Here is a 12510-nt window from a genome sequence, read left to right on the forward strand (position 1 = left end):
AGCTGGATTAGCTATATTTATACCAGCCAAAATAGATTTTAAAAACAAGGATTGTAATACAAGACAACAAATCCTGTTATGTAATGATAAAGGGGTCAATCCAATAAGATGATACAGCATTTGTAAATATTTATGCACCCAACATAGGAGCACCTAAATATGTAAAGAAAATATTAAAGAGACCTAAAGGGAGAAATGTACAGCAATCCAATAATAGTGGGGGACTTTAATACCCCACTTACATCAATTCATAGATCATTTATACAGAGTCAGTAAGGAAACCTTAAATGACAGGTTAGACTAAATAGTCCTAACATATATTTGCAAGACATTTCATCCAAAAGAACAGAGTACACATTCTTCTGAAGTTCACATGGATCTATTTTCCAAGATAGATCATGTGTTAGGCCAGAAAACAAGTCTTTTTTTTTTAAGATTTTATTTATTCATTTGAGACACAGAGATACAGAGAGAGAAGGAGCATGAGCAGGGGGAGAGGCAGAGGGAGAGGGAGAAGCAGGCTCCCCGCTGAGCCAGGAATCCGATGTGGGGCTCGATCCCAGGACCCCAGGATCATGACCTGAGCTGAAGGCAGATGGTTAACCATCTGAGCCACCCAGGTGCCCCCAGAAAACAAGTCTTAATGATGATCAAAATCATATCAAGCATATTTATTTTACATCCACAATAGTATGAAACTAGAAATAAATTACATGAAAAAAATGGAAGATCCATAAATATGTGGAGATTAAACTTGCTATTGAACAGTGTGTCAAAAGAAATCAAAAGAGAAATAAAAAAATAACTTGATCCATTATTTTTTAAAATAAGCTTTCTATATTTTCTTCTCATTTCCTTTTGGGACTCCAGTGATGTATATGTTATTTCTTTTGTCAGTATGCCATAATTCCCATAAGCTTTCTTCATTCCTTGTCACTCTTCTTTTTGCTGCTATATTTAGAAAATTTCATTTGATCTGTGTTCTAGCTTAATGATTCTCCCTTCAGCTTATTCAGGTTCATTGTTGAAACTCTTATTCAGTTGTTCATTATACTCACTGTATTCTTTAGCTTCAGAATTTCTGTTGTTCTTTCTTACATTTTCTTTCTTTGTACAAACTTTTTATTTTGTTATTATATATTTTTTCTGATATCTTTGTTTATCTGTGTTCTTTTGGACCTCTCTGATTAGGTGTATAATTTTTTTTTTTTTAATTTTGGAACACTTAATGAGTTTGCATGTCATTCTTGCATTGGGGCCATGCTAATCTCTGTATCATTTCAATTTAGTATATGTGCTGCAGAAGCAATCACAAAAAACTATGTTGAATTCTTTGTCCAACAGTTTCTGGATCTGGATTTCTTCGGGCCAGTTACTGGAGGTATACCTCATTCCTTTTGTGGAGACAAAGTTCCTTGATTCTTGATAATCCTGAAGCTGTGCTTTCATGTCTATGCATGAAGAAGCAGTTACCTCTTCCATAAGGGGAGCCTTTTACCTGTGTGTGAAGGCACACTTAATCATGCACTGACCCTTGGTCTACTGGTGTAAGGTGAGCAATGTGGCATGTGGTGGCACTAGGTACAGGAAGGCATGGCATGATGTCTTTTCTGTTCAGGCCACCATGTTTCACTGCATTAACAACCAGGTGGTTTTTAGTGAGCACTGAGGAAAATCTGTACTGACTACAAGGGCTGTTTGGGTCCTAAGCAACACCTCCAGGTTTGGTAGCTAGGGACCAAGGCAGACAGTGATCGTGGCCAGAGCCAGTGGTGTGCACACACTCAGCTGTGGTGGGTAGCTGCAGTTGTCTATGCAGTGGAGGAGACCTGCCTTAGACACAGTTATAGTAATAAGTATCAGTGCTGGTAGCAAGGGCTAGAGCCAAATATGGGCTCACTGGTAGCTCTCGAGGCCCTGGCTGGCAGTGTGCTCTCCTGTGGTTGCATACTCCCTCCAGGCAAGCACACTGCGGTAGAGGCCATGGGTGGGGTTTGGGGGGGGTGCAGTTGTGGGTACACAGCCTAGAGGAGCTAGGTACAGGTGGGCAAGGTGGTCCCAGACAGTGGCAGAAGGCAGGGCCTGATCTGAGCCTACCAGAAGCTGCAGGGTTTCTTGGCTTTTGGTACACTCACCAGTGGCTGCCTATTTTTCCCTAGCCTTGTGCATGCATGCTGTAGTGGGAGGCCAGTGATGAGTGTTAAGTCAGTGGTGCACAGCTAGAGGGGTTACCTCTGAGTGTGGGAACAGTGTTCAGTGATGGGGAAGTGGCACTAGGCTGGTGTCTTATACTCACCTAGCTGTAGAAGCTCAAGTTGGCTGCTTATGTGGCTCATTGGCTCCTGTGGGGCTACAGAGGGACTCAGGTGACTGGTGTTTTACTCTTCGGCAGCCATAGAGATCCTGCGTGGCTGTGGGGCAGATCTGGTGGTGGCAGGGAAAGGTTTCAGGGAGAGACTCAGGCAGCTGGTTTCAGCCAACAGAAATACCTGTAGGGAGAAATCTGGCAAGATCTTCAGGAGTCCACAGTGGCTGTGCTAATCTTTGGCTTTGTCAGTGGTAAAATATGCTGAGTTTGTCTGCAGAGTAGGTCTGAACCATGATTGCTGCTGGTGCTTGTCTGCTATTAATAGCTTCTGCTTTTATTCCTTGTTCCTAGCTAGCTCAGTACATCTATGGGCTGCTGATCTAGGGGTGAAACCAAAGCTGGACTTATGCACAGTGCCCTGCAAGGCTGGGGAGCTGGTTGCTCACCATATTCTTCCTTTCCTAGCAAGAGGAACTCTTTTTAACTGGCAAGTGCCTTTGGAGCACTGTGAACTGGTGTTAGTTTGGGGGATGGGATTATGCATGCAAAATGAAGTTGCCTTCCTTCTCTTGTGATGATTCTCACTTTTCTTGTTAAAATGTCCTAAGTGGACTCTAGAGGTCTCCTGGAGTTGTTCGTGGATTGCTGTCCATTTGTTGATCTTTGTTGGATCACAGGGAAGCTGGGTTTTTTCACCAACTGATGGGCACTTTTTTCTTTCAGTGCTTTAAATACGTCTTTTCATTATCCCTTGGCTTTCATTCTTTTTGATGAGACATGTGCCATATTTCTTATCCTTTGGTCCCCTGTATGTGTACCGTATGGCTACTTAAAAATATTTTCTCTAGTGAAGATTCCCCACAATGTGTCTTATGTGGTTTTCTGTTTTATCCTGTCCCCTAGGCTAAGCCAAGGCCTTATGTATTATGAAATACTGTATAATCCAGCAACCTATGCGCATATTTGGCAGTGCCTCTAACAACCACCAGTGTCTGCCAATTCAAGAAGGATTTATCTCTCTGGAGTTTAGTTCTTTAGATTATTTGGCTTTTACCCCCCTCCTTTAAAATGTTTCCTTTCAGAAGAATAACCAATTATACCAGAATTATTTATTAAATTAACCACTCCTTTTCTTCAAAAACTGAAGTATCTCCTTTGTCATAGCTTAAGTTCTGTGTATACCTGGATTTATTTCTGTGCTCTATTTTCTTATATTTTCTACATTGTAGCCCTACATTATATTTGATCTATATTATTTTCAATACTTTTGTGTTAAATTTTAATATTTATAATGCTCAAGCCCCTGTTAACTAGTTTTATTCAGAATGTTTTTGGACTCCTCACATACAGCTGGTGGGATTATACATTTGTACTGTCTCTTCGGGAATTAAAATTTGTTCACCATCTTTAGAGTGTTTTCACAATTATGGGCCCCATGTAGAAGTGGAGAAATGGCTTCCTCTTTAGCTTTGTGCCATACTTCCTTACCTTGGTCAGAAAGCATTTTTGCTTGAGCTGTGAGTCTTAAAATCACTTGACCTGCTTTATCCATTCCTTGTCCTCACCACCATTCTTAGCCAGCATGTCCTTGACACATTATTCAGCAGAACTGAACCTTGAACAGATACCATGGTATTCTTTCTTTTTCTTTTTACCCTCTTCTACAACTGTAATCTTTTTTCTAATTTTCTGTTTACCTTTAAAGTAAAATCTTCCAGACACTAATGTGATGAGACAGAGAAAAAGAGTGTTATATATACGTTAGCAATTTAAAAAAAGTCCTCTCTTTCCCATGGAAGAAGGGAATGTGGTTGCTCTTCAGTAGAAGAGGTCATTGAAGAAGGCATATGCTCAACCAGAATGGTTAAATTAATAGTATTGATGATACATAGTATTGGTGAGGATGTGGAACACCCAATCTCATACATTGGTAGATTTCATAAATTGCTGATGGAAGTATAATTTAGTACACTTGTTTTGGAAAATTGTAGGGCATTGTCTACTAACCATCTACACACATGTGTTCTATGTGTTAATAAGTTTCCTGCTGGGAATATATGCAACAGAAAAAAGTTTATGTCCATCAAAATATGTGTACAGTCATGTTTATGGCAATTTTATTCATGATAGCATTAAAATGGAAACAGTAGTCCTGTCCTTAAATAGTAAAATGGATAATAAATTATGGTACGTTAATACAATCAGATGCTACCCAGCAGTGCAAAAAATTAAAGTACTAATACATATAATAACTGATACAACTTTGATTAAAAGAAGTCAGACATAAAAGATGATACTATTTATATGAATTTCAAAAACATGTCCATTGTTAAGGAATAATAGTTAAACCCTTTGAGCTGGGGATGGTTTTTGACTGGAAGAGAGCATCAGGGAGTCATTTCAGTTTTGGAAGTGTCTTATACATTCATCTTGGTTAGGATTACACAGGTGTATGTATTTGTAAAATTTCATCAAGGTGTAACTTAAGTTTCATACATCTTACTGAATATAATTGTATTTTCATATAAAAGTAAAAATTTGTTTTAAAAGTGTTTAAAAATTATTGTCATAACATTTTCTCTGATACCCTACCCCCACCCAAGGAAACCTCAGACTATATTGCCTATAAGTATGCTATATGGAATCACATTAAATTTGCCTAACAGTTTAGAAAGACTTTATTAATAGAGCTTTAAGATTTTTTTTTAAACTCCATATATGAAACTTATTTACGTGGTTTTCTATATCCTTTGTGTTTTTATAATTTTCCGCAATAATATTTATACCTTTCTTGAATTTATTCTTAGATAATTGTATTTGTGAACATGCTGCTTATCCATTTGTTTCTTATATATTGCCAATATCTAAAAGTATTTTGTACATTTATCTTTTGTCACCTGTCTTGTCAAATTTTTTCCATTATGAATCTTTTGAGTCACTTTAGTAGAGATTGTTAGGTACTTTTTTCAACTGTTGGAAAGGGAGAATTTTCTTTATTAATATTTTACTCATTTTTGCTTTAACTAAAAACTTAAAACATCCTTGCCTTGTTCCTTTTTGAGTTGAAATGTCTTGAGCATTTCAACAAATGTCTTAATCTTTATCTTCACCTTGTGTATATATATTTCATCTAACTAGTTTTTCTAGGAGTTGTTTATTAAGCTTGGCTGCACAATTTTATCAGATACCATTTTGAGATCTAGTAATATGATCATTTAATTTCTCTCCTTCATTCATAAGTTGAATTACTTGATTTCCTAATTTTGCCTCAGTTTTGCATTCCTGACAAAAATGCATTTGGTTATATATGTGTGTATTCTTTTTATGCAGTACTAATGGAATAGGTTTTTTTGATATTTGGAAACGTTCTGTGTGTAAGTGTAATGAGCTTAGCTTTTGTGTTATTCTCACAGTGTGGTTTGAATATTGGTATCTATAGTTGCTTAATAATTATTGGACTTGTCAGATTTGTATTGTGGTGTAAACAAATTTTTGAAACCTAGTAACTCATCTTTTAAGTACCTTTGAAAATAAAGGAATCTTTAGTTTTATTTGGCTGCAGAGAAATGATTTCTTTAAGTAGACACACATAGATAAAATCACAAACTTTAAAAAAATTTATTTGCTGTTATATCAATTATTTTGAATTTTTCATTTTCATATATTTTTTTTTCTACAGTCCGTGGTGGATGACTGGATTGAATCATATAAACAAGACAGGGACATCGCACTTCTGGATTTAATCAACTTTTTTATCCAGTGTTCAGGATGTCGAGGTACATAATGTTGGGATAAATAATTACATTGAGTCTGTCAGTCCAACAGTGTCAAATTTACTTCACCTTTTGGGACGCCTGGGTGGCTCAGTCAGTTAAGTGGCTGCCTTCGGCCCAGGTCATGATCCCAGGGTCCTGGGATCGAGTCCCACATCGGGCTCCTTGCTCAGCAGGGAACCTGCTTCTCCCTCTCTCTCCCTCTGCTTGTGCTCTCTCTGTCAAATAAATTTAAAAAGTCTTTAAAAAAAAATTTACTTCACCTTTCTTTAGTTATATATAATCCATCCTAGAAGTATGACCTAATCTTTTTCTGATAAGGAAAATTATTGCTATTTAAGTATATTTCATCTTGTTTTGTTCAGTTTTGCAGTGAAATAACAGCTTTCTAAAAATTTATGAAATTTGAAGGAAATCTAAAATTTGCTTATGAATTTGTGAATTGATTTTAGATCATAAGCTTTTATAAGTAATATTTACTGATATTATTTGTACCTATGCTCCATATTAGGAATTTTACTAGTTGCTAACATTCATTATTTTGTATCCTTGTCAATGTTTTGGTCCTCATTATATAGATGAAGTACTTGAAGCTTCAATAATTTGCTTTAGGTAACATAAGTACCAGAATGAGGTTTCTTAAGATTATCATCCATTGGAAGTCTGTAGACAGTATTTTAAAATAAAATATAATTTTTTAATCACATTAATTGATAATTGATAAGATATTTTTCTTCTCAGGAATAGATAAATCTGAACAGATTATAATGTGTTTCATGGGGGAAATCAGTTCATAAATCAGCATTCTTTGCCTTTCAGTGCAGAAAGTACAGTGATCTTTTATTAAGATCAGTAATACAGTTGATTTCTTGAAGGCTTTCTTATTTCTGTTTGTCACTCACAGTATTGACAAAAGTAGTTTATCAAATATTTACAGAACACCTATCTTGTACTAAGCACTCTTCAGAGTATACACGTTATCAGGACAATCTCTGTAGTATTAAAGTATTTGTAATTTTCAAAGGAGGCTTAATTACAAGGAGCAGAGAGGGAAATATACCAATAGTTCAGTAAAGTGCTCACCAGTGCCATCTTAAGAATAACAGCACTGGTTATAATTTAACAACAATTTAATGAGCATTATGCCTTGTGTTTTACATGCATTTGCTCATTTAATATATTGGTTAATAGATCAGGCAGTTGTGATTTTTATAGATCAGGAAACTGAGAATAAACGGCTGAGATAATTTTTGGACATCATACAGTTAGTTGAAGTGCCAAACTCAAGATTCAAAGCCAGGCTTGTCTCAATCTGGAGTCTGTGTCCCTAAGAACAAGATACTATGGTAATAACAAAGAGGGGCTTCTAATTTAGCCCAGGCTTTGTATCTCTATGTATGTGTAAATGTCGGAGTATTTGTAAGAAAGTGCATCTCAGAGGAAGAAACTCTGTGGTGAGACTGAAGCTGAGGAAGAGAAAGTTAAAGGGGATGAGAAGGGCCAAAGTTAACAGATTATGTGTAAATGCTTCAAGACAAGAAAGCAGGGTATACACTCTTGGACATAAATAGAGGTTAAACATGAATCTGAGAGCATCGAGATTGGGGGAGAGTGGCAGGACATTGTGCTATTTGGAGGAAGATGACTTTGTTAATTTTGTAGCCTTAAAATGGGTATAAGGCAAGCACTGAATGATGTACTTTAAATGTATTATCTAATCTATGTTAAGTGTTCTTTTGGATTCGGTTTTGATTTTAAAACAACTGGTAGTCTTTAATTTTTTTTTCCTTTTTTAATTCATTCCCAGTTTTCAAAAGACCAGAAAGCTTTAGAATATCTAAAGCAAAAAGTCTTTACCACTTCCTGCCTTCCCATCTGTCTCCACAGAGTTAACTGCGTTTAACTACTTTGTTGTATATTCATCTGTCTGTCTGTTGTCATCATTTATCTAATTTCTGTATGTATAAGTAGGAGTATATAGTCTTTCCTTCCCCACCACTCTTACACAAAAGATACTCATGTATAGGGAGCTTTGTTAACACAGCATCATAGCATTCCTTTGTGTGTGTGTGTATAGTAATTTGGTTAAACTAGTCTTCTATTAAAAGACCATTGTATTATTTGTAGTCTTTTGCCCTTACAAACAGTACTGTAATGAGTAATTTTGTGTATACCTTATTTGCTCTTTGTGGAAGAATGTCTGTGGGAAAATGTATTTGTAAAATTATATCAGATATTGCCTAACTTCTATAGGAATTGTACTCATTTTTGCTCCCATTAATAATACATGAGGATGTTCCTTCTTGGTCTTTTCAACAAAATGTTTTTATCAAATTTTGGGGTCAGCCTTATGAATGATGTAAAAATGATGTGCCAATGTGATTGTTTTTTTTTAAATTGAGATGAAATTCATTTAACACACAATTAGCCTATTTACTTATTTATTACAATTAACCATTTTAAATTGTACAGTTCAGCAACTTTTAGCATGTTCACAATGTTGAATGTTGTGCAACCACTTCTCTCTAGTATCAAAAATTTTCATTACTCCAGGAGAGTACCTCGTATTTATTAAGTTAATCATTCCCATTTTCTTGTCCTCCTTCAGTCCTTGGCAAATTCTAATCTGCTTTCTGTTCCTATAGATTTGGCTGTTTTGGTCATCTTATATAAAAGTAGTTCTACAACATCTGACCTTTTGTGTCTGATTTCTTTCACTTAACCATAATGTCTTCAAGGTTTATCAAGGTAGTACCATATATCTATAATTTATTCCTTTTAATGGCTGAATAACATTATGGCATAGATCACAATTTTTAAATTTATTCCTCTGTTGATGGATATTTGGATTATTTCCACCTTTTGGTTATTATGAATATTGCTACTCAAAACATTTATGAACAAATTCTGTTTGAGTACTTGTTTCTTTCTTTTTTTTTAAGATTTTATTTATTTTTATTTGAGAGAGAGAATGAGAGAGAGAGAGCACATGAGAGGGGGGAGGGTCAGAGGGAGAAGCAGACTCCCTGCTGAGCAGGGAGCCCGATGCGGGACTCGATCCCGGAACTCCAGGATCATGACCTGAGCCGAAGGCAGTTGCTTAACCTTCTGAGCCACCCAGGTGCCCTTGAGTACTTGTTTCTTGATTTTGGGGGGTAAATATGTAGGAGTGGAATTGCTGGATCCTATGGTAAGTCTGTTTTCCTTTTTAGGGAACCATCAAATTGTTATCCACAGCAGCTGTAGCATTTTATATTCTTCCAAAAAAATGTTATAAGGATTCTTATTTCTTCACCTCCTCTCCATATTGTTTCCCACAGTGGCTGCACCAGTTTATATTCCCACCAATTGCGCACTATGGTTCCGTTTTCTCCACATCCTTGCCAACACTTGCTATTTTCCAATTTTTTTTAATTTTAAGTATCCTAGTATGTATGGAGTGGTATCTTGTAGTGGTTTTGATTTGTGTTTCCTTAATTATCAGTGATCTTGAACATATTTTCATGTGTCGGCCATTTGTATATCTTCTTTGAAGAAATGTGTATTCAAGTCCTCTGTTCATTTCTAAATTAGTTTTCCTTTTATTGTGCATTGTTTAGAGTTCTGTATATATTTTGAATACTAAGCCCTCATCAGATATATAATATAACTTAGAAATACTTTCTTCCCATTTTGTAGCTTGTCTTTTCACTTTCTTAAAGATGTCCTTTCGTGCTCAAAAGTTTTAAATTTTAATTTAGTCTTTTCCATCTGTTTTTTATTTTTTGCTCCTGCTTTTAGTGTCAAATCTAAGAATCCATTGCTAAATAAAAGGGCATGAAGATTTATCCCTACATTATTTTTCAAATAGAGACAGTCCCCAACTTATTATGGTTCAACTTGTGATATTTTCTTAAATCTATTTTTAAAGATTTACTTATTTATTTTAGAGGGAGAGGGGCAAAGAGAGGAATAGACAGTCTTATACAGACTCCGCGCTGAGCATGGAGCATAACGTGGAGCTTGATCTCATGACCCTGAGATCACGACCTGAACTGAAACCCAAGAGTTCCATGCTTACCCTACTAGCTGCCCGGGCGCCCCTCAACTTGTGATTTTTTTTAACTCTACAATGGTGCAAAAATAATATGCATTCAATAGAAACTGTACTTCGATTTTTGAATTTTGACCTTTTCTTGGGCTTAGAGATATGTGATAGGATGCTGTCTCCTGATAGTGGGCAAAAGCAGTGAGCCACACCTACCAGTCAGGCACACATATTGGTGGTAAACAGCCAGTACACTCACAACCATTCTTTACCTCTACAGTCATTCTGCTTTTCACTTTCAGTACAGCATTCAGTAAATTACATGAAGTGTTCAATGCTGTATTATAAAATAGGCTTTGTATTAGATGATTTTTACCCAACTGTAGGCAATGAAGTATTCTGAGCACACTTAAGGGAGGCTAGACTAAGCTATGATATTCTGTGGGTTGGATGTATTAAGTGCATTTTTGACTTAATATTTTTAACTTATGTACAATGGGCTTATCAGGTTGTAACCCCATCATAAGTGAAGGAAAATTTGTAGTTTTACAGTTTTAACTTTATAATTAGGTTGTTGATTGTGGTTAATTTTTGTATATGGATGATTTTAATTTATATTTCTCTTATAAGTGAGGCTTGAGAGCTATTTCTATTATTTTTTTCTTTCAATTCTTTGTTCCTATCCCTTGCCAATTTTCCTTTCTAGTATCTTAGTTTCTGAACAGGCATTTGAAAAAATGGATTTTAGAACATTTTGATAAAAGTCATAGAATGATCTTTTCTTAATATGATTAACGAAGAAGGCACACTGTCCTTTCACATCAGTGGAATATAATAGAAATCCAGAAATATACCCAAGCACTAATGAAAATTTATTAAATGTATCTTAAAACATATGAAAGAAGAGAAAGGCAAATTGCATCTATACTGAGATATCATTTTTCACCTATCAGATTGATAAATTTAAAAATTACAACACTACTCTGTTGGTTAAGCTATCAGAAAGTAGATATTGTTACATTGTTTCCTGGAATAAAAATTGATACATCTCTGATGGAAAGAGATTGGGCAGTATCTACCAAAACTACATTTGTTTTTATCCAGCCATCCTACTTGTGTAAATTTGCCATGAAGATATACCTCCAGAATTAAGAAAATAAAGGCACAGGGTTACTTAATACAGTATTATTTGCTATTGTAATATGTTGGAATCAACCTACATATATATAGGAGAGTGATTAAATAAATTGTCATAGAGGTACACAATGGAATTTTGTAAAAATTTCCATTGTAAAGGGGAACCTCTGGCTCAATTAAGCGTCTGCCTTCGGCTCAGGTCATGATGCCAGGGTCCTGGGATCGAGCCCACATCAGGCTCCCCTCAAGGCTCCCGTTCTCCCCCTCCCTCTGCCTGCTGCTCCCCCTACTTGTGCTCTCTCTCTCTCTCTCTGTCAAATAAAATAAAATCTTTAAAAAAAAATTCCAGGGGCAACTGGATGGCTCAGTCGTTGAGCGTCTGCCTTCGGCTCCAGTCATGATCCCAGTGTGCTGGGATCGAGCCCCTCATCGCGCTCTCTGCTCAGTGGGAAGCCTGCTTCTCCCTCTCCCACTACCCCGGCTTGTGTTCCTGCTCTCACTATCTCTCTCTCTGTCAAATAAATAAATAAAATCTTTAAAAAAAATAAAATAAAAATAAAATGAGTCTCTTGTAGGCAGCATATTGATGGGTCTTGTTTTTTTATCCAATCTGATAGCCTGTGTCTTTTGAATTGGGCATTTAGCCCATTTGCATTCAGGGTAACTATTGAAAGATATGAATTTAGTGCCATTGTATTGCCTGTAAGGTGATTGTTACTGTATATTATCTCTGTTCCTTTCTGGTCTATGTTATTTTTGGCTCTCTCTTTGCTTAGAGGACCCCTTTCGGTATTTCTTTTAGGGCTGGCTTAGTGTTTGCAAATTCCTTTAGTTTTTGTTTGTCCTGGAAGCTTTTTATTTCTCCTTCTATTTTCAATGACAGCCTAGCTGGATATAGTATTCTTGGCTGCATATTTTTCTCATTTAGTGCTCTCCAAACCCAGTCCTTTCTGGCCTGCCAGGTCTCTGTGGATAGGTCTGCTGCCAATCTAATATTTCTACCATTGTAGGTTACAGAACTCTTGTCCCGAGCTGCTTTCAGGATTTTCTCTTTTTCCGTGAGACTTGTAAGTTTTACTCTTAGATGTTGGGATGTTGACCTATTTTTATTGATTTTGAGGGGGGTTCTCTGTGCCTCCTGGATTTTGATTCCTGTTTCCTTCTCCAAATTAGAGAAGTTCTCTGCTATAATTTGCTCCAATATACCTTCTGCCCCCCTCTCTCTTTCTTCTTCTTCAGGGATCCCAATTATTCTAATACTGTTA

At 36.2% G+C, this 12510-nt stretch overlaps 1 protein-coding gene and 1 non-coding gene across 3 annotated transcripts in view; one reads left to right on the top strand and one right to left on the bottom strand.

Annotated features, from left to right (window-relative positions):
• Positions 1-12510, top strand: part of STAG1 (STAG1 cohesin complex component) — a 428102-nt gene that overhangs the window by 190851 nt on the left and 224741 nt on the right. For both annotated transcript variants that reach the window (XM_025881833.2, XM_073899645.1), the window contains one exon: positions 5988-6084. In XM_025881833.2, the coding sequence (XP_025737618.1) occupies positions 5988-6084 (97 nt within the window). The remainder of the gene's footprint in view (positions 1-5987; positions 6085-12510) is intronic.
• LOC112834499 (U6 spliceosomal RNA) lies at positions 1211-1313 on the bottom strand. Its single transcript, XR_003210924.1, has one exon. It is a non-coding gene; the product is annotated as a U6 spliceosomal RNA (small nuclear RNA).

Source organism: Callorhinus ursinus, unplaced genomic scaffold (assembly GCF_003265705.2).
Source record: "Callorhinus ursinus isolate GAN/ISIS: 27379988/994484 unplaced genomic scaffold, GSC_fseal_2.0 scaffold1, whole genome shotgun sequence".
NCBI lineage: Eukaryota > Metazoa > Chordata > Mammalia > Carnivora > Otariidae > Callorhinus > Callorhinus ursinus.